Source organism: Engystomops pustulosus, chromosome 4 (genome assembly GCF_040894005.1).
Source record: "Engystomops pustulosus chromosome 4, aEngPut4.maternal, whole genome shotgun sequence".
In the NCBI taxonomy this organism is placed as follows: domain Eukaryota; kingdom Metazoa; phylum Chordata; class Amphibia; order Anura; family Leptodactylidae; genus Engystomops; species Engystomops pustulosus.
This window is the reverse complement of record NC_092414.1, coordinates 77,235,517-77,262,188: the sequence shown is the minus strand read 5'-3', so window position 1 is coordinate 77,262,188 and position 26,672 is coordinate 77,235,517. Positions and strand designations below refer to the sequence as shown.

At 41.0% G+C, this 26,672-nt stretch overlaps 1 protein-coding gene across 1 annotated transcript in view; it reads right to left on the bottom strand.

Annotated features, from left to right (window-relative positions):
* Positions 1 to 742: 742 nt before the first annotated feature.
* The window catches only part of GNPTAB (N-acetylglucosamine-1-phosphate transferase subunits alpha and beta), a 46,559-nt gene continuing 20,629 nt past the window's right edge, over positions 743 to 26,672 (bottom strand). The window contains exons 8-21 of the mRNA XM_072146396.1: positions 23,457 to 23,618; positions 18,086 to 18,265; positions 15,452 to 15,622; positions 14,510 to 14,633; positions 14,228 to 14,425; positions 12,492 to 13,336; positions 9,325 to 9,524; positions 6,074 to 6,293; positions 5,612 to 5,725; positions 4,406 to 4,491; positions 4,127 to 4,225; positions 3,871 to 4,038; positions 3,704 to 3,794; positions 743 to 1,697 (exon numbers count right to left, since the gene is read on the bottom strand). Of these exons, the coding sequence (XP_072002497.1) occupies positions 1,620 to 1,697; positions 3,704 to 3,794; positions 3,871 to 4,038; positions 4,127 to 4,225; positions 4,406 to 4,491; positions 5,612 to 5,725; positions 6,074 to 6,293; positions 9,325 to 9,524; positions 12,492 to 13,336; positions 14,228 to 14,425; positions 14,510 to 14,633; positions 15,452 to 15,622; positions 18,086 to 18,265; positions 23,457 to 23,618 (2,736 nt within the window). The 3' untranslated portion in view covers positions 743 to 1,619. The remainder of the gene's footprint in view (positions 1,698 to 3,703; positions 3,795 to 3,870; positions 4,039 to 4,126; positions 4,226 to 4,405; positions 4,492 to 5,611; positions 5,726 to 6,073; positions 6,294 to 9,324; positions 9,525 to 12,491; positions 13,337 to 14,227; positions 14,426 to 14,509; positions 14,634 to 15,451; positions 15,623 to 18,085; positions 18,266 to 23,456; positions 23,619 to 26,672) is intronic.

The following is a 26,672-nucleotide window of genomic DNA, read 5'->3' as shown; positions in this document are numbered from 1 at the left end:
TATATCCTTTGATAAATTGACGATTTCACTCCTTTCCCAACTATGTTCCAAATTCTTCAATACACTTCCACACAAAAACGGTATTTGGATGGGAATAGATCGCTATTCAGACAGTTTTAAGCTGCGTTTTCTTGCATCCTGTAGCCAAATAGTGTACAGCTACTATAGAAGAGATTAAGGATATATAAAAGGACACACAAGGAGCTCCGGTCAGACTGTTTTATTTTTACTAATTGCTAGATGTGGGATCCATCTGTGACTGTTTGGCAGCTCCTATAGGGGATAGTGTGCATCACAAAAACACTTTTTCTTTTGACTAGATAAAGGCTGGGATGGATCCGTGTGAACTGCTCTAACAGATAGAGGTGAAAAAAATAGTGAAGGGACCTGATGACAGGTGTCCTTTCAAGTACACAAAATTCTTCATACTGCATGAGACACTTTGATAAATATGTATAGGATAAAACTGTCTATTCTTATCATTTACTGATTTACTTTGAGACACTTTTGATGAATCCACCTCACTGGTAAAAAGTTTGGGTTATTTAGTATACGCCAGTTTCCAACAAATCATAATTAAAAAATGGTGCCAAATGTAGTGCAGATTTATCTTGCCACCTTACAGAACAAAATTTGGCATGTCTGATAAATCTCCCCCATTGTTTCATTTCCTATTGGAGTCAAGTTTCACCACTGCCACAGCTCTGATACATTTGTTAAAGGGTATTATTGCAACAAAGAATACATTTGACACAAAATTTATTGCACAATAAAATTTTGTGATAATTAAAAACATAATTTCCAAGTTATTTACATTCATGACCATATTAATTTATACACTTCATTATCTGCTTACCGAATGAGATATGAATGAGATACAAGTTATTAGCATTCAGATTAGGAGTTGCAAATGAAGGAAAGAGCTAAAGGGATTTGAGTATCCACGCATGCAAAGCAGCGGCTTGCCCTTTGTGTAGTACCACACACAGCTCAACCTTGTCAGACTGGAGTGCAAATCAATGTATCAAATTTCATTCTATACACAACAATAAGGTCACAAATATGACAAAGGATAATCTGTACACAGGCACTTGACTTATATTTACATAGGCAAACAAATACATTCCTATGCAACACAATTTTGATAGCGGTCACAACTTTGATTCTTATGCCATTTTAGTGGAAGAAAAGCAGAGTAGTACAAAATTGGAGTGTGACAAGCTTATTTTCTTCAAGTTAGCAAACTGTCTTTCTCTCCGACCATAATAGGTTGCCACTTTCAATGGCAGAAGATGTCACAATGTTGTTTTCGTTTCCTGATCTTTTGGTTTTAAAGGTCAGATGTTCAAAGCATAAGCGTGACCTCCGGCAGAGTCTGACATATTATATTCTAGTGGCTTGGAGATGCTGCATTCACACATATCTGTGCCCCCTGCAGAATGTTTGTGCAGGATGTTCTCTCCATGAGATAATACCTATAAAGTAACACCTCTTAACAGCAGCCAGAAAACACCAGGCTTGTTCTTGCTGTCCCATATTTCTTGTTTTCCGGACCACTGAGATACTGATACATCTATGTACTTTATAATGAGGTAGTCTTCTAAACAGCCATTCTTGTTTCACACTTTACTTCTTTCTGGGCTCACTTCAATCTGAATCCTCCTTCGGGGCAAAATCTTTCTTTTGAGTGCAATTAACTAAAAAAACAGGAAAAATAGAAAAGATTAAAATGTAAACCTACATTTAGCCATGTTTTCACATTATGCACTAAGGTTGCACTGATACCAGAATTTTTTTGTGCAATACCAATATCCGGAGAAATATTGTGATACTCGAAAGAAAATGTGTGTGGTGCAGTCACATGGGGCATTTACATGGCCTTTAGAAACTCAATGTAAACGTCTGGGGGTGGGGCTCAGCCACAACGCGTTATATGCATTTCCAATGAAACACGTGATCAGTAACGATCACGGTGAAGGTTGTCCTGGTAATGTTAATATAAAATGTATAATTAATTTTGTGTCTTATACATCCTTATTAATTAAATTTAACTGAATTATATGTTAAAAAAAAAACAGATTATGTAATGATATATATAGAGATCTCTTAGAACAGAGATGGCGAACCTTTTAGAGAGCGAGTGCCCAAACTACAACCAAAACCCACTCATTTACCCTGATGTGCCAATGTGCCATTTAAGCAGTAACTTATGGCTACCTGTTCTTCCACTTCTTTAATTGTATTGGCCACATGATGCCACCAATACAGTTGAAAGAAGGTGGACGAATTCAGACTATCATAGTTACTTCTCTCCAGTGTCTCTCTGTTTAGAAAGAATGGTGGGTCCAGTAGGAGGACCTCCAAAGATAATGCACTTCTTTTAACACCTTCTCACTTTTCATGCAGTTCAAAACAGTCAATGAAGTGTCGCTGTAAAATAGCGCTGAGAGGAGCATCTCATAAGTTGCCTGGGACTGCATGAAAGTTTAATGGATTTGGTCCTGTTTGGTGAACTCTGTCCTAGGCTCATGGCCTGAGTGCCCACAGAAACGGTTCTGAGTGCCACCTCTGGCACCAGTGCCATAGGTTCGCCATCACTGTCTTAGAAGATCCATCTCTATACACACATATATGCATTGAGCTTGTGTCACAGTGTAACTACGGTCGGTTCCCTACTTAAGAACACCCGACTTACAGATGACCCCTACTTACAAGCAAACCTCTGGATTTTGGTATTTAACAGTACTTTAGCCCTAGGCTATAATAAACAGCTAGAACAGTTATCACAGGTTTCTGCAATTAAGCTTTATTGTTGATCCCTATTCTTATGACAATCCAACATTTTTTTTTTAAATCCAATTGTCACTGAGACCAAAAATATTCTGGCTGGGGTTACAATTATAAAATATACAGTTCCGACTTGTATACAAATTCAACTTAAGCAGAAACCTACAGAACCTATCTTGTATGTAACCTGCCTGTACATGGAAGCTCCAGTAACAAAAAAATCCTCCCACCAGCAAGCGAGCCCATAGTCTAGTGCGGTTGTGGCAGACCTCTGGCACGAGCCAGAGATGGCACTCTGAGACCTCTCTATGGGCACTTGGGCTATCTACCAGGCACAGAGGTTGCCAAACATGGTAGTCCAGGTAGTGCCCTACTATTTTAAAGTGACCCATCCTGCGCTGCCTGGTCCGATCCGAAGAATGAGTGGACAGGGTCGGATAAGAATTCAAAAATTCTGGTAGCAGTAAGTTTGTGTACTGCTTAACCCATTAACGACTTGGCCTTTTTTTAGTTTTTTCACTTCCAATTTTCACTCACCACCTTCAAAAATCTATAACTTTTTTATTTTTCCACATAAAGAGCTCTGTGATGGCTTATTTTCTGCGAAACAAATTGCACTTCGTAGTGACAGTATTTAAAAGCATTCCCCGACTGGAGACACCTATAGAAAGGATTCTCTGCCTGAGGTATCCTAAGGATTCCCCTGCAGATAGCTACTAGGAATCTGTACAACTTCAGGAGTCATGAGTAAGAGCCCAGTATGAACGGATCGCACAAGTATCGATGTTTCGATGAATTGTGCCACCTTACTTGGCACATGTACCAGGTCCTAAAACGTACAGATTTTACTGCACTGTATAACTGAGATTTTATAAAATCTCTTATCCTATATAAATAAGAAATGAGTAAAAGTTACCTGTTCAGCAAAAAAGGAGATGACTGTAAACACAATCAGTGTTCCTAAGACACAGTGCGTCCAAAACTTCAACTTGTCTCTATAACGCCTCCTTTAAAACATAGCAATAGTCATCATCTGCATTGCTCAGAGTGTTCACATTTTATGATGAATGAAATGTAGTTTACCATTCCTGTAACTCGTGCATGTGTAGAAAGCGGTTTCGATATTCTCTTGGCAGTTCAAATTGAGATGGAATTGGAAACATGGACTCATAGAAGTCTCGCAGAACAGCCTTCACTGTTTGGGCATCCTTGTGATTGTGATTAATGTTATCATTTAGACAGATGAATTTTCTGCAGGAGTCAACATGAATAAAATGTTAACATAGTTTTCTTTTTGTGATTTGAGCTAGGTCTCCTAAAAAATAAATGGTGTTCTTACCGTGGGCTTTTCCGTATATCATCTAACTGGCCAACCACATGGGATACATTGGTACGAATCATCTTGAATGCAATGTCCTCTTCTCCCATAATCTCGAATCTTAAAAAAATATATCAGGTATAGGTGAGCACAAATGTTATTGCACAAATCATACAATAACCTTTGTATATAAGGATATGGGAATGACAGACTGTCACTCTTTATGTCATCAAAATTCATTCTCAAGTGATCTCCATTACTATGTATATACTTGTAGCATGTACACAAAGATTCTCTTACCTGTACTTATTCTTGTCTTTGTAAGCCTTTCGTATGAGATCAGTAACCGGTTTACAATGAATTACCAGCTGTTTGGTGACAGGGGGCTGTAACACAAAAAAATTCTCATGATCAGAATTCAGAGACATGCAAGTATGCATTGCTTTCTACTATTTTGTTTCAACTAAAAAAAAAAATGATCGCTGACCATCTCAAATTAAGAAGGTAGTAAAATATTTTACTATGATAAAGCAAGTAACTGTGCACTAGATATCTCCAACCTGCAATAGATCAACACTCCACTTAAATATGCTTCCTTACATGATGTGTGCTGCGTCGAGTCTTAAAGAAATCTAACAGCAAAATTAAGCATGATAAACCAGTAATTTTCTTATGTTTGTAAACCATGGCCTTCATGCCTTTTAAAATCAAATTATGCTAATGAGCTTGAAGGGCTCTGGGGGTGTTATTAGAGAGTCACCTTACTCTAGATCCAGAGGCTGTTTCACCACCCCCGCCCAGTTCCCTCAGCGCTTCTACCTTCCCTCTGCCTGGAGTAATCTCACTGCCGCAGAAGAAGTTTGAGCACAACAATTACAACGATACCTGTATGCTGGATTCTTCCTAGCCTGATATATACCGTATATACTAGTGTATAAGCAAGAAAAATGTTACAAAAAAAAATTACCCACTTAAAAAAAATAAACTTAAATACTCACCCTCCGATGTCAGCGCGGCTCCCCGATGTCAGCATGTTCCGTCTTCTTCTCCGCGGCTCCTCTTCTTTCTTCCGGCATGGACGCGGCCATGTTTTCTTCATGGCCGCGCATACTATGACGTCAGCAGAGGCCGCGTCATAGTATGCGCATGCTAGAAGAAAACATGGCCGCGTCCATGCTGGAAGAAAGAAGAGGAGCCACGGAGAAGAAAGAAGACGGGACGCGCTGACATCGGGGACATCGTTAAGCCAAAAAACCTAAAAACGCAAAAAACCTGTACAAGCTGCTAAACATTTGCAGCTAATTATAGTAAATTAGAGAATTTATTATTTTTGCTTTGTGCAGAGCTAGGCAAAAGTTTTTATACCTTACATTTGTACTTTAAAGTTGTTGATCGAAGAAATAAAGTGTCAGCTGCAGTCATTGTGGCACTAAAGTAATATATGCTTATATTGGTCTCAATAAATGTATTAAACACACACAAAGACAATAAAATATTAAACTTTACCAAATTTGGATCATAATATGATTCTTGAGTTGCCGGTGCTACTGATTCCTCTGTACTGTTCAGCAAGAGTGATTTGGAGCAGTTGATCAGCATATGTTCCAAGCCAGTCAGATCCTATAAAGCACAATTTTTAACAATTTTACAAATGTGGATTCATCAAAACTATAGATTTTATTTTTAGAAACACAAGGAAAAAAAAAAAACATGATCAGTCCTTGACATGTGAACTGAGACATCTACGAGACATATAACACACAATGAAAGAAAGTTACTGCACCCTAGCTGTGTTTTCAACATAATGATCTATAGGATGTGTGCTTATTATAACATATGGCTGTGTGTACAGGCTTTGGTAACACTGTAGTCATCAAGTATAAACAACAACAATGTAATATGAAACATACATATAGTCACAACAAAACTTATATTACTGCATATTATCAAGAGATATATAAAAAATACCTGTAAACTTAAAGGTAACTGGTGTATTCTTGTAGCAAGAGTCCGTATTTCTCTGTCAGACAAAACTCCTGACCCATCAGTGTCCACTTCATGAAAAATCTGGGAGATGTTTAATGGCTGTATTGCACTCATCAGATAATAGAAAAAGGAGAAGGCAAACTGCATATCTTCAGAATGTCGTACTTTGTGGGCAGACGTCTTGTCAAACTCTGCGGGATACCTGCAAAAAAAAAAAAAAAATATGTTCTCCAAATGTTTTTGCTTCTTCTTTTTTAAATCAATTATTCTAGTTAAAATGTTTTTCCATGTGAATATATTTACAAAAAAAAAAAACCCACATAATTCTTCCAATTCTTGTTTTGTACAATGGGCCTATTTATTATAAAATAATTATAAATTTACTGTGGGTGATGTCACAGCTTGTTTTTGCTGCACAATAGCCTCTGCTATCTCATAGATCTCATGAACATCTCAAGATCTTCAGACATTGCAGAGGCTGTGGAAGAAATGTAAGTAAGATTCACTCCGGCACTGACGCGGCTTGTTAAAAACTTTCAGTCTTTATTTTCTTCCAGTTTCGGAAAATATATGATAAAATGAAACACATACATCCCAATGGCAACACCAGTTGTTAATACAACGAGCCAGCTGCTGCAGAATATCCCATTACACACGCCAACCGCTGCAGAACATCCCCATACAGACGCCAACCGCTGCAGAACATCCCCATACAGACGCCAACCGCTGCAGAACATTCCCATAAAGACGCCAACCGCTGCAGAACATTCCCATACAGACGCCAACCGCTGCAGAACATCCCCATACAGACGCCAACCGCTGCAGAACATCCCCATACATGAGCCAACCGCTGCAGAACATCCCCATACATGAGCCAACCGCTGCAGAACATCCCTATACATGAGCCAACCGCTGCAGAACATCCCCATACATGAGCCAACCGCTGCAGAACATCCCCATACAGACGCCAACCGCTGCAGAACATCCCTATACAGACGCCAACCGCTGCAGAACATTCCCATACAGACGCCAACCGCTGCAGAACATCCCCATACAGACGCCAACCGCTGCAGAACATCCCCATACATGAGCCAACCGTTGCAGAACATCCCTATACATGAGCCAACCGCTGCAGAACATCCCTATACATGAGCCAACCGCTGCAGAACATCCCTATACATGAGCCAACCGCTGCAGAACATCCCTATACATGAGCCAACCGCTGCAGAACATCCCTATACATGAGCCAAACGCTGCAGAACATCCCTATACATGAGCCAACCACTGCAGAACATCCCTATACATGAGCCAACCGCTGCAGAACATCCCTATACATGAGCCAACCGCTGCAGAACATCCCTATACATGAGCCAACCGCTGTAGAACATCCTTATACAGATGCCAACCGCTGCAGAACATCCTTATACAGACGCCAATCGCTGCAGAACATCCCCATACATGAGCCAACTGATGCAGAACATCCCTATACACGAGTCAACCGCTGCAGAATATTATAATACAAATTTATTCAAGTGTCTGCGCCAGTTTTCTGGGGACTTTGCACTGGATAGAGCATCTTTGGAGCTTGTACATGTCTGCGCCAATTTTGTGTGGCGGCTGCTCTGTGTCCCACAAGACAGAAAATTCTGCACCTAAAGGGGCTGGTACTGTTTAGCCGTGCTCCACATTTATTACTGATGTGCACCACAATTTTGTCTTGGGTCCTAGCTATTACGTGTCTAAGCTGCTGCAGAACCTCACATTAAAGAGGACCTGTCATCCCATTTATCGGCACTAGGAGCTGCTTACTAAAGTAAGCAGCTCCTACTGCTTGATCAAACGCCGCAGTGTTAGAGTTATAGCGTTACCGGAAACCTCTGGTAACGCTATCAAACACTGCGGCGGGGTATAGTGTAATCATCGGACAGCTTGCATGTATTCATGAGGAGACACTGCGGGGAGGGAGCACTTATCTCTGGCTGATTCCCGGCTGCTGACCCCTTCTCCTCAGTATGCAGCTCTCTGGTCTCCTCTGTATGAATCTCCCGCGCTGCTACATCCAGCCCCAGTATTGGCTGCAGGCAGACTGTCTCACACGGAGGAGGCTGCTGCAGGGAGGGAGAGGGAGGTGCCGCCCCTGAATTAACCCCGCGTACCCTGCACTGCTCTGCCGAATACATCCAGGGGCATAACTACAGTCAGGGGCAGGCACCATAGCAGTTGCTTTAGTTACGCCCATGGATAGGAGCCCTGGCTGCGAGCCAGATGCGGCCATCAAAAGAGCCACATCTGGCTCGCGAGCCATAGGTTCCCGACCCCTGAACTAAACATACCTTGAGAATGTTGTAGCTACACTGATGCAGAAACACATCTTGTTTAATCCCTGGGCTGAGTGGTTTTGCTGAAAAAACTATTATGAAATTATGATCATGAAGCTCTGTCGCTTCTGTGCCTGACTCCAGTGCTTCTCCTCTTACATTAAGTATGGACTGCTCAAGAGAATAATGTAATCACTGTGTTGTGCCTGAGAGGCAGAAGTAATCAATAATGAATGATCCAGCTCAGGTTTATAAGTCCTGGACAGTTCAGGAAGATCCTTGTAACGTACAGGCTGAAGGAAACTAAGCTTTCCCAAGGTCCTGAATTTTATAATTATTTTTTCAGCAAAACCAGGAATTAAAACAAGATATGTTTCTGCATCAGAATAGCTACAGAATTCTCAAGGTATGTTTGGTTCATAATGTATGAAATCAAATGCTAGATTTCCTTTAAGCAAGTGGTTTATCATGACGGCTTTCGATGTAAGAGTGTCCAGCAAGGCTCATTTCTGTGCAAAAAATAAAAATAAAAAAAAAAAAAAATCGATAAATTATCCTAAAGTGATTTGCACCGAAAAGCTGGTGAAACAACTCCTGAAATGTAAATCAGTGTTTCAATTTCAAACAGGAATCCACATCCACTAAACTGAGAGCACTGTATTCATTTTTTTGCTGTAGTTATTGCTCAGTTCATGTTGTGTTTTGACTTCATAGAACTAAATATTTTTTTCGTAGCTTCAAAAATAATGTGCTTTAACTCCCAGTGTAACAAAGATGGAAGAGAATGATCACCAAGTATTTCATATGAGGTATGTACGTGATCTTTGTAATACTTGGCACACTAGCTACAGCTCTAGTAGCTTATAGATGGCGTACCCCATCAAAGCCAGCCACCTGGTGATAAAGTATACTCACAAATCCTGTAGATCCTGCATAACGATACGGTCAATCATGTGTGGCATGTGAGCAGGAACTTTCCGAGATGCAAAGCCAAATTTACTATTAAGGAGCTTGTTCACATAGCGGAGGGAATCGGCAAATGTATCCTGAAGCTTTCTGCCAACTTGCTTGCCATCAGTAATGTAAGAAATCTCACGCTGCAACGCATCTCTCTCCTGAAAACAACATGATCATTTATAAATCGTGATAAATGGTAAACCATGATAAACCAACAAGATCTGTAAACTTGGATTAAAAGTTTACTTTTCACAGTCTTTTAACCCCTACGGGACTCAGCCTCTTTTGGCCTTAAGGACGCGGCCCCATTCTTCAAATCTGGCCTGTGTCACTATAAGTGGTTATAGCTTTGGAACGTTATGAGATATCCAGGGGATTTTGAGATTGTTTTCTCGTGACACATTGTACTTCAAATTAGTTTAAAAATTTGGATGATATATTTTGTGTTTAGTTATGAAAAAAAACAAAATTTGGCAAAAATTTGGAAAAATTCTTTATTTTCAACGTTCTAAATTCTCTACTTTTGATGCAGATAGTCATAGCACCCAAATAAATTCATAACTTACATTTCCCAAATGTCTGCTTTATGTTGGCATGGTTTTTTAAGATTCCACATATTTTACTAGAATGTTATGAGGCTCAGAATTTGGGTGCCATTTTTCACATTTTTTGTAAAATCACCAAAACCTGTATTTAGATGGACCTGCTCAACTTCTAATTGACACTGAGAGGCCTAAATAATATTGAGACTCGTAAATTACCCTATTGTGGAAACTACACACCTCAACGTATGAAAAACCACTTTTAAGAAGTTTGTTAACCCTTTACGTGTTTTATAGGGGTTAAAACAAAATGGAGGTGCAGTCTGCAAATTGTAATATTTTTTCACAATACACCCATTTTGGGTGGAAAATTAAACATTTACAATGGATTAAATGAATAAAGGCTCCACAAAGTTTGTTACCCAATTTCTCCCGAGTACACGGATACTCTATATGTGCTGGTAACCTGCTGTATGGGCACACGGCCGGGCAGAGAAGGGAAGGAGGCGCCATCCAGATCAGATTTGCTATGTCACATTGTACAGGCTATAATTTTTTTCTTTTTTTTTTTATTGTGGACCTATAGGGGCTTATTTCTTTTGCCACATGAGATGCACTTTTCTGGTACGTAATTTGGGGGAATCTATAGGCTAATTGGTGAGATTTTATTAACTCTTTGTTGGTGGAGGAAATGAAAATCATCACTTTTCAGGAAGATTTTTATGGGGTTTTTTTTTTGGCTGTTTACCATACCATAAAAATAGTATATTATTTTTATTCTTTGGGTCGCCACGATTACAAAAAGACCTCATTTATATAGATTTTTTTTATTTTTTTCCCATTTTTACTGCATAAAAAGTAATTTGGCAAAAATGTTGTTAATTTTAGCATCACCGTCTTTCATATGCATAACTTTTTTATTTTTCGCTTCACAAATCTGTTTAAGGGCTTATTTTTTGCAAGAAGGATTGTTCTTTTTAGTGGTCTTATTTTAGAGTGCATAACATTTTTTAAATCCCTTTTTAGAGCATTTTTATAGGGTATTAATTGAAAATGATCTTTTTTCTGGAGCTTTTTTTTGTTTTGTTTTTTACGGGGTTCACTTTGCGGATCTAATAACGATTCTGTTTTATTATGCAGATTGTTACGGACGCAGGGATACCTAATATGTGGGGGGTTTGTGTATTTTATTCAATTGTACTGAATAAAAACCAATTTGGAGAAAATCTTGTTCATTTTAGCATCATCATCTTTTCATATGCATAACTTTTTTATTTTTCGGCTGACAAATCTGGTTAGGGACTTATTTTTTGCGAGAAGAGTTGTTCTTTTTAGTGGGCTTATTTTGGAGTGCATAACATTTTTTAAATTACTTTTTAGAGCACTTTTTTATAGGGTATTAATTAAAAATTATCTTTTTTCGGAACGTTTTTGCGTTTTTTTTTCTACGGCGTGTACCGTGCGGGTCCAGTAACGATTCTGTTTTATTATACAGATTGTTACGGACGCGGCAATACCAAATATGCAGGGTTTTTTGTGTTTTTGTGTTTTTTATACTTTATTAAGTGTTTTTATGGGAAAGTGACATTTTAGGGGCTTATATTTTTATGTATTTATTTTTTATTTATTATAATGTGTAGTGTTAAGTGTTTTTGCATATTTTTACTTATACATACTTGAACTTGAACTTGAACCAGTGATGCTCTGATCACTGGTTTAAGTTCAATACACTGCTCTACAATACTATTTTATTGTAGAGCAGTGTAAACTGTCTGAGCAAGCTTGCGCATGCTCAGACAGTTTGCAGTCAGACCCGGAAGGGGTCTGACTGCCATGGAGACTGGGCAGCTCCGGGGCACATGCCAGTCCTCGGAGCTGCCCAGAAGTGGATCGGATCCCCCGGTAAGCGGCACGGGGGATCCGATCCACAGCGCAAACACCCTTACACGGCGCGGTCATGTTTGACCGCGGCGTGTAAGGGGTTAACACCCGCGATCGGAGCCGGCTCCGATCGCGGGTGTTAGCGCAGGCTGTCAGCTGTACTAGACAGCTGACAGCCGCTGCTTCTGGTACCGGCTCCGTTCGTGAGCCGGTGCCAGAAGCAGGACGTTATAGAACGTCCCCGTGCGCTAAGCATCTAGCCCCGGGGACGTACTATAACGTCCTGGTGCACCTAGGGGTTAATTATTTACTAAACACACACACGTGTGATTCCCAAGCTGTCCAGTCCCTATACCAAGCACCGTCTACAGTTTATTATGGTCATCACTTGAGATTCTGAAACTTTCTTGTATCAACAAATACATCCAAGATTATATAATTCATTTTATGTATTATACCAGTAGTACCGTATAATAATATAATGCATTGCTTCCCTTTCTAGATTTTCTTGCTAAAGACAGTAAAAAAACACAAATTTTTATTTTAGAAGTAGAAAAAAAAATTCTTCTGTCTCATGAGAAATGTGGAGATTTCATGTACTAGAGAATTGACAGAATACAATTACCGTACCCCTGTCCATGTGATATCATACAGCATAGATGTCTAAATGGTACCAAGTTAAAAACCATATACCGTACTCACATCCAACAGGTCTTTAAAGTACTTTGTTCTTTCCCATGGCAGAAATCCTTCATAATTTGGCTGATACTGAAGTTTTCTACCTGGAACTATGTTGTCTTTAGGCAATTTATTACCTTGTCCTTCATTTCTATTTAGCTTGGAATCAGTCCTGTCATAATGTTTAGTATCTTCTTCTTCGGACAATTTTAAATGGAATGTGTTTTTAACTTTAGGCAAGTTCCTGGTTGTATTTTGCACAAATCTAACAAAGGGTTCAAGAAGAGCTGCTTTTGATAGATTGTATCCCTTCCAGGTGATGTCACCATTGCTCAGTTGCAGGTCAAGATCTTGAAGAGCCAGCTGAACTTTGCTGGGCAGGGAGGACACATTCACATATGGGATGGAGACTCCTAATGTATGATTTGAATCTGGTTTATGCTTTTTCAGCTTGGGAAACCTGTCTTCTTCTGGAATGTCCTCAAAAAGGATTTCTGCCTCTGGTGTTGGAGTAGTGACCACTGATCCAGTTTTCTCTTCAGCAGGTCTTGAATTGTTGCGCTTTTGGTCTTCTGTTGTGTCAACACTTAGGAAAATCTGCATTTTAAATTCTCTGTCATTTTGAGCATGAAAAGTGACATTAAAATTTACCACAGTGGCATTCATTTTGGGATACATAATGAGGTGAATGGTTTTCCACTTGTTAGCTATAGAAGCGTGACGAATAATTGGGTTGTCACTATAGACTCCCTCCACTGCCTTCTTGGCTATGCTGGCAAAGCTGAAGTAAGGTAGGTGTTCCCCTTTTGGAACAACATAGTGGGTTTGATTTAGAAGCAAAGTTAGCTTGTACAACTCTTCAAAATGATCTGAAATATAGAAAATTTTTTGTTCTAATTATGGATAACGGAAATAAAAATATAACAAAAAAAAGACAATGTATGAATAAAGCAAAGCATTTGTCTAGGGTTTGGCTTCATTTACACAACATTATAAGGGACAGCGATCTGGCCACACAATTTGTAGGTAGGTCATGACCCTCAAAGAGGTGTATGCCACCCAGAAAGCACACCATGTCTCACTGCACTGTTACTGGGCTGCACGGCCACCCACAAATTGTAGAAAAGCTCCTAGTTTTTAGACCGCTCAGCTTTTAATGGAGAAGGAGCCCCCTCCCTTCTACACCCAGACGTATGCTTTGCCAGGTGAAGGACACTGTTGTGTGCATGAGGCCTGACTGCTGCTGAAGACACATCATGGCAATTAAAGGGCCTGTCCACTTTCAGCGAATAATTGATTTACAATTTTCGTATATCATATTTGTATTAATTTTATTACGGTTTTCTAGATCTCTGCTTGCTGTCCTGCTATAGAAAGCTTCTATATTTACTTCCAGTGGATAGAAATCTGTCCATGGTCTTGTGATGGTCACGCAGGTGCAGAAGCTGTTATTATCACAGAGTAATTAGAGCGGCATGATACTAACGGCTCCTGCAACTATGTGTCCATCACAAGACCATGGACAGATTTCTATCCACTGGAAAAAAACATAGAAGCTTTCTATTGAAGGCCAGCAAGAAGAGATCTAGAAAACGATGAGGAATCGATACAGAAAATATATAGGAAAATTCAATAAATTTTAAATCATTTATTTCCTGAAAGTGGACAACCCCTTTAATCATAAACTTTACTACTAGGTAAGCATAACAAGGACAATTGGAATACTCCTTATAAGATGAACATTTGACACAATCACATACCTTGCCCACAATCTCCTGCATCAAACCCACAACTATGTACGTTGCATGCTTGGTCACAGAATTTATCTGCAAGCCATGAATTTGCACAGCCCTGGTTACAGTAAGATACACCACCTATCCCAACACCCGGCTGCCAAGCTTGTCCATTAAGACCTGCCCCAGCCATGGCAGGAGCAAACCGACCAGCTGCATTGTTTCCTGTAGAAGTTAAAAAGAAAAAAGTCATTTTATTTGATAAACAAAATATAATAATTATGTGTTTAATTAGATGAATAATCTCACCGAGGCAATCACCACCATCCCAGTCACATGCAGAATTATTGCAAGCTTTGTCACAATACCCATCCTTGATCCATGATCCTGGACATCCCTCAGCACAGTTAGGAACCGGCCAAGTCAGATATACCTGAGAATGTGCATAAAAATACAGCAATATGTTATAAACATATATTTTTTACACACACAACACCAGAATCGTAACGGTTGTGGCTGTAGCTCTACCTTGGAATAAAATGTGCGAAAATACATCACACACATTTACCTTTAGATCAAATGTTTCCAAATTTCTAAAAGGGTCATAGGTTTTGAAAAGGTACAGAATTGCATAATCTGGTATGGATTGGAACCAGATTTATCATCTAGCAGATCTTCAGAGTACATGCAGTCGCAGGGATACGTACAAGATCGGATCTGTAGGTTTGTTCTTAAGTTGAATTTGTATGCAAGTCGGAACTGTATACTTTATATTTGTAACCCTAGCCAATTTTTTTTTTGGTCTATGTGACAATTGGATTTTAAAAATGTTGAATTGTGATAAGAACCAGGATTAACAATAAAGCTTCATTGCAGACACATTTGATAACTGTTATAGATGATCGTTGTAGCCCAAGTATAGTAAATTACCAATTACCAGAGGTCTGTTTGTAACTGGGGGTCGTCTGTAAGTCGGGTGTTCTTAAGTAGAGGACCACCTGTGTATGTATACATGTGTGTGAGTATATATATGAGTAAAAGTGCCTGGGAATAATCAACTGATTCTATGCTTCACATTCTTTACTTAGAACATAGGATAAACTGGTGCAAGAATAAAGTTGAGGCACTTTTCACATTTTCACAACTGTATCAGTAGCTTTAATCCAAACCTTCAGATTTGTACTTGGTGACAGGTCTATGCATATCACTGGCAAGCTGCAATCTTTCTTAACTAACTTATTAACTTATTACCTTTTGTCCCTTTGAATGACTATAGAAGTCATCAGGCCAGACGTGTGTTCCGAACATTACATCATCATTCATGTATATGAATTTTTGGGAAAGTCCTGGTATCCTGTGGATGTGGCTTTCAATGGCAGGAGAACTAAATGTGGGCAAATGACTGGTGTTCAAAAAAATTTCCTTCATAGAAAAAAATATAATAAACATAAATCAATATGATTTTCAAAGTAGCCAAAAATGTTGAAATGTGCTGTTTTTATTTAAGAGAAGAGGGTTTTTCAAGATTAAGGGGAGCCTATCACCACATTTTCACAATACAGCTAGTGGCCACACAGCCCTATTAACTGACAACCTTCTTTTAGCTAAAAATTTTGTCCATTACAACCCCATAAATCAACTTTATGTTATTACCTAGTATCAAAGGGTGCGTGTCCTGCTAAACCAGACCCTCCCATCTACTCCTCCCCATGCCCCAAGTCTCTTCTCTGCCTTTCTTGTGACCAAGGTGATGCCATCTGCAATGTCTACCTGTGTAAGTATCAGATTCCATGAAATCACAGCATGCCTCCATGGAGAAGAAGCAAATGGAGGCATGCTGTGATTTCGTGTGATCAGACACATACATGGCGTAGATGCTGCAGATGTAACAGCACCTTAGAGGACATCTTGCTGGCCACATGACTTTAATTGCCCAATGAAGTAACAGAGCTTTCTATCATAGCACTGAAACTTGTCAATCAGGAACAAGGAGGCAGGGCAATTTTAGTAGCCACTGAATATGCAGGGTCTCAGTGGACTTAGGCTACATTCACACTAACGTATGGAGGACATATATACGGCCGATATACGTCCTCCATAGACGGCAATGGGCGCACAGTGCCCTATGGGAGCGGTACGGTGCAGCACACCTGCGGCACCGTACCGCTCTGTACCCGGGAAAAAGATAGGACCTGTCCTATCTTTACCCGTAGTACGGCACCGTGCGCCGTTGCTTCCTATGGAGAGGGGCGGTTGTGAGCTGCGCTCACCTCCTCCTCCTCTCCCCGTGCACTGCCGTTGCCCGCTACGGTACGGTACGGTACGGGCGGGCAACGGCAGTGCGAATATAGCCTACGTCCGATTGGACTCACAGCAGGGCAGTTACATATAAGTTTACAAACTGATTTTTTTTTTAACATTGCAACCATGGAAATGAAACCTTTTGGGATAAGGACAATACTTTTTAATCATTATTTTCAATGAAGTATTTATTTTGGGTGGGTTAATTTCCATGGAAAGTTCTCTTTAAATATGAAAAGATGATAACATGGAGATCACTAGACCTCCATTAATCAGAACGGAGGTGTTCAAAAATGTATACACAAATCATGCACACACAGTAGAGAAATAAACTGCTATTAAATGGACAGCTTTTCCGCCCGATTCCACTATACCATGTATCTTTTGATGATTGTGTATGTATTTTCATTGTTGAGATAAGCAGTGTTCATAATGCATATGCTCTAGGACAGTGATGGTGAACCTATGGCACGGGTGCCAGAGGTGGCACTCAGAGCCTTCTCTATGGGCACCCTTGCCATTACCCCAGGGTAGAGTTCGCCAGACAGGACTCAAGGCCTCTTGCAGTCCCAGGCAGCCCAGGACCCCAGAAGGAAGCTACAATAATAATCCAAACTTCTTTTCCTTCTTTCTACTGTATTGGTGTCCTCAGGTACCTCTAAAATTTAAACCTGTGAAAGAGCAGGGAGTAATAAGTTCCTGCTTAAATTGTCGCATTGGCACTTTGCGAAAAATATGTGGGTTTTGGTTAAAGTTTGGGCACTCGGTGTCTAAAAGGTTTGCCATCACTGCTCTAGGAGGTCTAAAAGAAGATCTGCCATGTCATCTTAAGTGTGTATTAAAATCTCTATAAATAGCAATTCTGTACAGATCAAGGGTTAATACATTTAACAAAAGCTGAAAACACACAATACCTTGTCTATTGAGGGTAATTTTACCAGTCACTCTCTGGTCCACCCCTCATCCTCACAGAATGTAAGCTCTTGCGAGCAGGGCCCTCATTCCTATTGTTTCATCTGAATATGTTATTACCGTACTCTGTAATGTCTTTTTTTTCATTTGTATATGTACCACATAACCCGTACAGCGCTGCAGAATAGGATTATTATTGGGGACTAGGATGCCAGCTCTTGTTCATATTACATAAAGTGTTGAATTGTGAAGGAGCCTCTGTTCAGGGCACAGGCCAAAGCCATAAATAAGGCTGAATAATTTGTAGAGGTCAGAGAGAAGAATTTACATGTCACATGTCTGTCACCAAGACACTACTGAGTTACAAAAGTATGAAAGATGTTTCCAAAACCCATTAGGGCAAAAACAACATTGACTACAGATATGCCCTTCCTTACTTTTCCTTTTAGCTCAAGAAATTCAGAGATGAGTGGCATGAAATAACCAGCTACATGAGTACAGCAATACACATGAATAATAATGCCCATGTAGGCAACAAGAGTTGCAACCTAGTCATATTGCCACACTCAGCTCAGAGAAGATAGTCTGGAATTATTTTATCCATACATGTTCTGTAATGGTGTCATTAAAAGAGAATGAAAAAGAGGAATAAAGAAACAAAACACATCTTACTTGATGAGTTACAATGGTGACACGTGGATTATCAAGGTTTAGCCAGGATGGGATTTGGCCATTTGTCACAATAAAAACATGCCGAACCCAAGGAGCGTGTTTCTCAATAGACCGCAAAGAGTACCGTAATTCTTCATTGTCCTCAAAACGACTTGCTGAGATGTCCTCATCCTGCTTAAGCTATTAAAAGATAAAGAAAGAACATGTAGCGTACAAACTGAAAAGGTCTGCTGTGATATATTTTACTGCTTGGAGGGTTGCAGAACCTACAGTGGGCTTTAGTCAAAACTGCTGGCAGGTGCCATCTGAATCCATTATGTAAAGTATACTTTATGGTCAATAACTTTGCATAGATCAATAGTGCACGTTAAAGAGGTTGTTCGGGAATTAATAAAACATATATACAACTTGGAGCTAAGAAAATAATAAAACTCTTATTCAGAGGGGCCATTGGCTACTAGCTGAATGGTACTGATTAGAGATGGTGGGAAGAGAACGCTACCAGGAACTGTAGACCGCCAGAGGTGCTGAGACAACACAGCGATCCTAGCATATATGAAATAGAAAAGTAGATCTCGCCAATGATATCCAGTGTTTTTTTTATTCGGCCACAGACTGCAGATGTGGTTACTACTGCTGCCACCAATTGCATGAGCAGCTATTTACTGTGTGTTGAGATGGCCGTACTGTAGAAGTACAGACCCTGGAAGAACCCAAATGGGAACTACTGTGTATCACTGAGATCAGTACCACTTCTCATGTTTTATAAAAATTATATTTTTAAAAAGAGTAACTTTTCTTTTAATTGTATTTTTGCAAATGTTTCAGGTTAATTTCAGCAACCATGTTTCATCTCTCATAGGAAAATGTCTTTAACACCTCTTATCAGCTCTTATCCTGTCAGCTAAACTGAGACAAAACTAAAGAGAAAATCTTTGCTACTCATTGCACGCAAGTCTACTCAAAACCAAGTAAGATAATATTGCTATAAACCTGCTTAAAGGAAACCTACCATTTGATTTGATGCAGTATAAAGCAATTATACCTTGAGAATGCTGTAGCTACACTGATACAGAATCATATCTCGTATCAATCCCTGAGTTGAGTGGTTTTGCAGATAAAACAATTAGAAAATTTATGATATTGAAGCTGTGCCACTCCTTTGCCTGGGCTCAGCGCTTTTCTTAGCACATTAGTTATGCATTGCTCACAGGATGATGTAATCCATGGGTTGTGCCTGAAGGCAGAATAATCAATTGCTGCACCATCCCCCAGCTGCTGTGTACGAGTAATCCAGCTCAGTTTGATTAGTCCTGTCTTGACTAAGCTCTGTGTGTAATGCGTTTATGTAGGCAGACAGCCTCACCCAGCTTTCACAAGATCCAGAATTTTATAATAGTTTTTTCAGCAAAACCACTTAACTCAGGCATTAAACAAGATATGATCCTGCATCAGTGTAGCTACAGCATTCTCAAGGTATGCTTGCTTCATAATGCATCAAATCAAATGGTAGGTTTCCTTTAACCACTTACTGTTCTCTGCTGCAGTATGTTTCTGTGTGTTTCCTACTCAGGTCCTCCTCCTACCTTCATAGACATACCGTATATACTCGAGTATAAGCCGAGACCCCTAATTTTACCACCAAAAACTGGGAAAACCTATTGACTTGAGTATAAACCGAGGGTGTAGTATCCAGCCAGCCCCCTCAATGTAGCATACAGCCAGGCAGCCCCCCCCCCCCAATGTAGTATACAGCCAGGCAGCCCCCCCCCCAATGTAGTATACAGCCAGGCAGCCCCCCCCCCAATGTAGTATACAGCCAGGCAGCCCCCCCCCCCCCAATGTAGTATACAGCCAGGCAGCCCCCCCCCCCCAATGTAGTATACAGCCAGGCAGCCCCCCCCCATATAGTATACAGCCAGGCAGCCCCCCCCCCCAATGTAGTATACAGCCAGGCAGCCCCCCCCCCAATGTAGTATACAGCCAGGCAGCCCCCCCCCCCCAATGTAGTATACAGCCAGGCAGCCCCCCCCCCAATGTAGTATACAGCCAGGCAGCCCCCCCCCCCAATGTAGTATACAGCCAGGCAGCCCCCCCCCCATTGTAGTATACAGCCAGGCAGCCCCCCCCTCAATGTAGTATACAGCCAGGCAGCCCCCCCCAATGTAGTATACAGCCAGCCAGCACCCCAATATAGTATACAGCCAGGCAGCCCCCCCCAATATAGTATACAGCCAGCCAGCCCCATGTAGCATACAGCCAGCCAGCCACCCCAAGGTAGAATACAGCCAGGCAGCCCCCCCCCCCCCCCAATGTAGTATACAGCCAGGCAGCCCCCCCCAAGGTAGAATACAGCCAGGCAGCCCCCCCCCCCCAATGTAGTATACAGCCAGGCAGCCCCCCCCCCAATGTAGTATACAGCCAGGCAACCCCCCCCCCCCCAATGTAGTATACAGCCAGGCAGCCCCCCCCCCAATGTAGTATACAGCCAGCCAGCCCCCCCCCCCAATGTAGTATACAGCCAGCCAGCCCCCCCAATATAGTATACAGCCAGGCAGCCCCCCCAATATAGTATACAGCCAGCCAGCCCCATGTAGCATACAGCCAGCCAGCCCCCCCAAGGTAGAATACAGCCAGGTAGCCCCCCTCCAATGTAGTATACAGCCAGGCAGCCCCCCCCCCCAATGTAGTATACAGCCAGGCAACCCCCCCAATGTAGTATACAGCCAGGCAACCCCCCCCCAATGTAGTATACAGCCAGGCAGCCCCCCCCCCAATATAGTATACAGCCAGGCAGCCCCCCCCAATATAGTATACAGCCAGGCAGCCCCCCCCAATATAGTATACAGCCAGGCAGCCCCCCCAATGTAGTATACAGCCAGGCAGCCCCCCCAATGTAGTATACAGCCAGGCAGCCCCCCCCCCAATGTAGTATACAGCCAGGCAGCCCCCCCCCCAATGTAGTATACAGCCAGGCAGCCCCCCCCCCAATATAGTATACAGCCAGGCAGCCCCCCCCAATATAGTATACAGCCAGGCAGCTCCCCCCCAATATAGTATACAGCCAGGCAGCCCCCCCAATGTAGTATACAGCCAGGCAGCCCCCCCAATGTAGTATACAGCCAGGCAGCCCCCCCCCCCAATGTAGTATACAGCCAGGCAGCCCCCCCCCAATGTAGTATACAGCCAGGCAGCCCCCCCCCAATGTAGTATACAGCCAGGCAGCCCCCCCAATGTAGTATACAGCCAGGCAGCCCCCCCCCCAATGTAGTATACAGCCAGGCAGCCCCCCCAATGTAGTATACAGCCAGGCAGCCCCTCCAATATAGTATACAGCCAGGCAGCCCCCCCAATGTAGTATACAGCCAGGCAGCCCCTCCAATATAGTATACAGCTAGACAGCCCCCCCCCCCCCAATGTAGTATACAGCCAGGCAGCCCCCTGCCAAAAAAATAAAAAAACGTAATACTCACCCTCCGGTGTTCGGATTGTTGGTGCGGGTCCCGATGTTCAGCGCGAGGCTCCCGATCTTCGGCGCGGGTCCCAGCGGCTCCTCTTCTCTCTTCTCTGTTCTCTCGCCGACAGAGTTGCGTCCATGCGATCTGCAGCAGACGCACACTATGATGCGTCGTCGCCGCCGCTGATGACGTCATCAGCGGCGACACCGCCGCATCATAGTGTGCTCCCGCCACAGATTGCATAGACGCGACTCTGCCGGCGAGAGAGCAGAGAAGAAAGAAGAGAAGCCGCCGGGACCCGGGCCGAAGATCGGGAGCCTCGCGCTGAACATCGGGAGCCGCACCAACGATCTGGACACCGGAGGGTGAGTATTACGTTTTTTATTTTTTACTTGACTCGTGTATAAGCCGAGGGGAGTTTATTCAGCACATTTTTTGTGCTGAAAAACTCGGCTTACACACAAGTATATACGGTACTCTACCATTTCCTTTTTTAAGTGTAATTGCAAAATTCAAAACAAATAGTCAATGTAGATATAAAATCTAATTAGAGATATTTAACCAGGATGATTCCACTTCTACAATTTAGGTATTTCACACAGTTGCAGCCATATATCATTTTGGTCTAGTTGCTTATTCAGTGCTCATTATTCAGTCTAAAGCCACATGGTTGTCACATTCACACTGTGATGTTAAAGCCATAGGCTAAAAGTGAATTACTGGCGGAAGAGTATACAGAAAACAAAGTCACAGACATGTCAAGCAGCTATCCACTATGTAAGTACTGGGAAAATGGGCTGGTTACCAAGGCACTGCACCCGCTGTACCTAATAAGGAGGTAAACAATCTTCACAAGTTAAATATATCTAGATTATGAGCTTGAGTGACATGCTAAGTAAATATAAACAAGACCTAAACATCTATCTCATCTTTAAGATATTTGCCTTTGATGTTATTTAAAGGACACAGAGATGGCAATTTTAACATAACAACTATTATGTCATCTCATGAGTAACCTTTATTTAACGAACATTTATATGTATCCACCTTAAAGTGTAAAATACAGTGTCCCTCACTGTGTGGCCGTAGTGTTCCTCACTGTATTTGCTCCTGCTTAGTGATATTATTGGTGATGTTGGTCTTTCTATATCGGTCTGTTTATTATCAGTATGATGATATTTATCTTGTTGTACTGGTAATGGTTATCATACTACATTATTATATGTCCTTATATCGGGGGGTTGCAGGTAATTTTAGGCTAAATAGACATGTTGGCACTCTGCAATGATTACATGGACTTTTGTTTGCAGTTTGGGCACTTGGTCTCTAAAAGGTTCGCCATCACTGTGCTATAGACCAAATGGGAGGCAATGTTGGATAACAAAAAAAAAAAACAGACATGCAAATAAGAATTCTTATTTTAGACCATTTTCAGGGTTAAACAAAAATTATAAACTGGACTACGTCAATAAGCAAATCATTCAAATGCAAGTTTTCCATAAAAATGACACTAAAAAAAAAAGGGCATTTGTGCTGGAAACACAAATTCCTTCCTCACATATGGAGTTGTTAGTGTAGACAACACAGCATGAAAAGAATGTTCTGTGGCCGGATCACTGCTGCACTCTTATACCCTGAGCTCATATGGTGTTTACCGCTGAAGCTCTCTGTATGTTAAATGACTTGCTGACTGCTCATATGACCCTTACGTATGAACATTTCAGTTGGGCTTATCCAAGGGTACAAGTTACATTGCCCAATTTATTTTCTACCATTTGCTTGTTGAGAAGTATTGCTCTGCCAGGCGTGAAAAATGAGCCAAGACCTTTGAGCCCAATTATATTCAAGGTAGTTGCCAATTAACACAATCTTCTTAGACTTCTGAATATGCAGCCTGAAACTTCATTGCATACCTGGCTGACAGCACTAAGATCCCAGAGCAAGTAAGCTGGACTCAGGGTCACCTCTTTCCCTTCTATAGTCATATTCTTCTTTGTCTGTATGTTTAGCTCCTGGAAATCTTTGGGATCATTCAACTGCAAAAGTGCAACACTTGCTTCAGAGTATAGCTGTATCTGCAGAGAAATAAGGAAGACAAGATACTCAATTAATACATATGGTCTCCTTTAAGGCTTACCCACACTTTGAGATTAATGTGTGTGAGTGAGGATTAACCCTTCCCTGGCTATAGTATTCTATTGCCATTACTTACTAACAAAGATCCTATTAATTCCTGAACAGGAAGCCTTTCCTTATTAAAATAAAAGTGAAAGTAAGAGGCAGGGAAAGAAATAATTCTGTTTAAGAGTACATATTTATAGAAGATTATACCCAAGAAGAGAGAGCAGAAAGGGTTAAAACTCACTGCTCAGAGCTGTGTAATCAAACACACAGCGAGCAGAAAGAAACCTATAGTCTGCCTAAAAAATATGGCTCTTCCTTATAAACAGAGAAATAATGCTGTTAGCAAGGGGCACTTTGCAGTCTGTTTCTTTAAAATGAAGTAGAATAGAAAAATGTTCATTATCCCCCTTCCCACACACAATATTAAAGGGGTATTTCCCCAAAGACAAAACTCTTAAATATACTCAGAATAACATAACACAATCTCTAATTCAATGTTATTAACAGAAATACAGCATTTCACAGAAATTCCAACCTGTCTCTATCAGTCCTGGTGTTTTCATTTTGGTTGTCCCTGGATCCAACAATAGCTCCAGACTATGGTAGGGAAGATTCCCCCAGCTTCTCTTGCATGCAGTATCAGGAGGGACAAGAGGCAGACAGCACACTACAGAGACAGGCACTTCCTGGTCCAGCAGCACATGTTTCTACACTTTCTCAGTTTGCAGAGGGTGTTATACAAACTAAAGATAAAATTTTGATCTAAGGTGAAGGGGGGCAGTTTTAACTGTGTGTTTTATAGGTGAGATAGTACAGTTGAGTGTGTCATTGTATCTTATATCCATCTCATGACTCTGATCTGTCTCATCAATTTTACTATGTGTTAGATAATGTTCAGAAGCTAAATTTAAAGTGTAGATAAACATGTCACATTGTCAACACACAGCATCTCATAGAGCAGAGAAATCATGAAGCTAGTGCTCACCCACACTGTTAAATTTTACACCGATCAGCCTAGGAAGTGATGGGAGAAAGATTTTTGTCAAACCCTCCAGAACAGAAAATTCCATGACTTTGGAAAGAAAAGGATGAGCAGCACAAAGTAGGCATCGTTCTGCTTGTTTACAAAGGGGAAATCACATGTAGTAATCTGGTAAAATCATTATAATTTGCAGTTACGCTTTAAAATTACCAAAGTGGAACAGAAACCATAAAAAAAAAAAAAAACAATAAAACTGGAAAAACTCATCTTGTAATGAAAATAAAAACCCTACTGTGAAATAGTCCATGGCATATTAATAAAACAGATGGTTTAGCATTGTATATCCAAAATGGTAAGTTGCTTTTACTCAACAGTATTTTTAAAGTTTTCTTATTTTTTCATGCATTGGTTGCAAAATTGTATTCGTACTTTAAAACCCTGTATCAGTGGTGGTGAACCTGTGGCATGGGTGCCAGAGGTGGCACTCAGAGCCCTCTCAGTGGGCACTCAGTCTGTTGCACAATGGCAGAATTCGCCACACAGGGACCTTCTTGCAGTCTCAGGACTTGCCATGCTTAGAATTATTTTAATGTGGAGCACCGTGTTATACCTGAGACTGCAGGAAGAGAGAGGGGTTGTGGACAGGGTCAGGTTACCATTGGAGCTCCTTCTGTGCGACCCCTGGAATCTTCCTGCTCAGGGGACTGTCATGGGAAGCTTTAGTGACAACCCAAATTTCTTCTCCTTCTGACAAAGATATCGGTGCCCTCAGGGTCATTGAAAACTGTGGTGGTACAGCAAGAAGATTGCAATAAGTTACTGCTTGAATTGCTGTTTTGGCGCTTTGCAAAAAATATGAAGGTTTTGGGTTGCAGTTTGGGCACTCAACCTCTAAAAGGTTCACCATCACTGCCCTATATAAATGTATTAGGCCCAGTTTACACCGGCATCTGGGCTTTCAGTTAGTCTCCATGTATAGAAAATGTGCAGCTTTGACTTATTAAGAAATTTAGTTCACACTACCAAAACCACTTGGTTTCAGAGAAAAGGCAAAAAGAGTTAAAACTATTTACTGTCGATTTAAAAAAAAGCAGCAAAGTGAGAGTCATTTGACACTGAGATATTATCATTTTGCAATGGGGCAGGGAAAAGAAGTATCCAAGGGTCTTCTAAAAACAGCACAGCATTTGCATTGAAACCAGCACACAATACGTGGGGGAGCAGCTGGCTCTGGTGTAATATTCCCGTTATCTGGCACGGATGCTTCTGCTATCCAGGAAGAGCAACTGGACATGCAAAGACTTGACGTGAACATATTGCATTTCATGTTAATACTAAACTATTCTAGGAGAAATCTCTCCAAAACACATATGCAAGGGATCATTCCAAATTTCATCCTTTTTTCATAAACAGCTTTTGTATGATATCCATCAGATGTCGATAGATAAGAATATAAATGGTCAGTGTTGCAACACTTAAATGAGCCTCAAAGCCATGAGGTTGTCCTAGTGCCCTACATGAATGAAAATTTTATTTTACACAACAAAAACCCATTTTTCAGCCCTTTAACCCCTTAGTGACGCCGCCTAAAAAGGCTCTAGTGGCCGGGCATTTTTATCGAATTGTTGTATTCATCGGTTTAAGGGCCATAACTTTTTTTTTTTTTTGCATGCTACCTTTAAGTTTTTTTGCTGTGTTTTTTTCGGGACACAGAGATAGTTAATAAAAGGTAATAAAAGTTTGAACATTTTTTTTATTTGGGGTTTTTTTTGGAATCTATAGTACTTTTTTTTAGATTTTCAAATTAACTCAAAATGAACATTATTAATGAATTCCCTATTTTGTTGCGGTCGTTTTGATATATGTATAGTCTCAGGCAATATCTGGAGTGATGGGCCGGGTGCCCACAGAAAGGGTTCTGAGTGCCGCCTCTGGCCCCCATGCCATAGGTTCGCCACCACTGCCCTACACCATTCATTTCCGAATTTCAAAAAACTGTTTCAAAGTTTCAGTTATGCGTTAA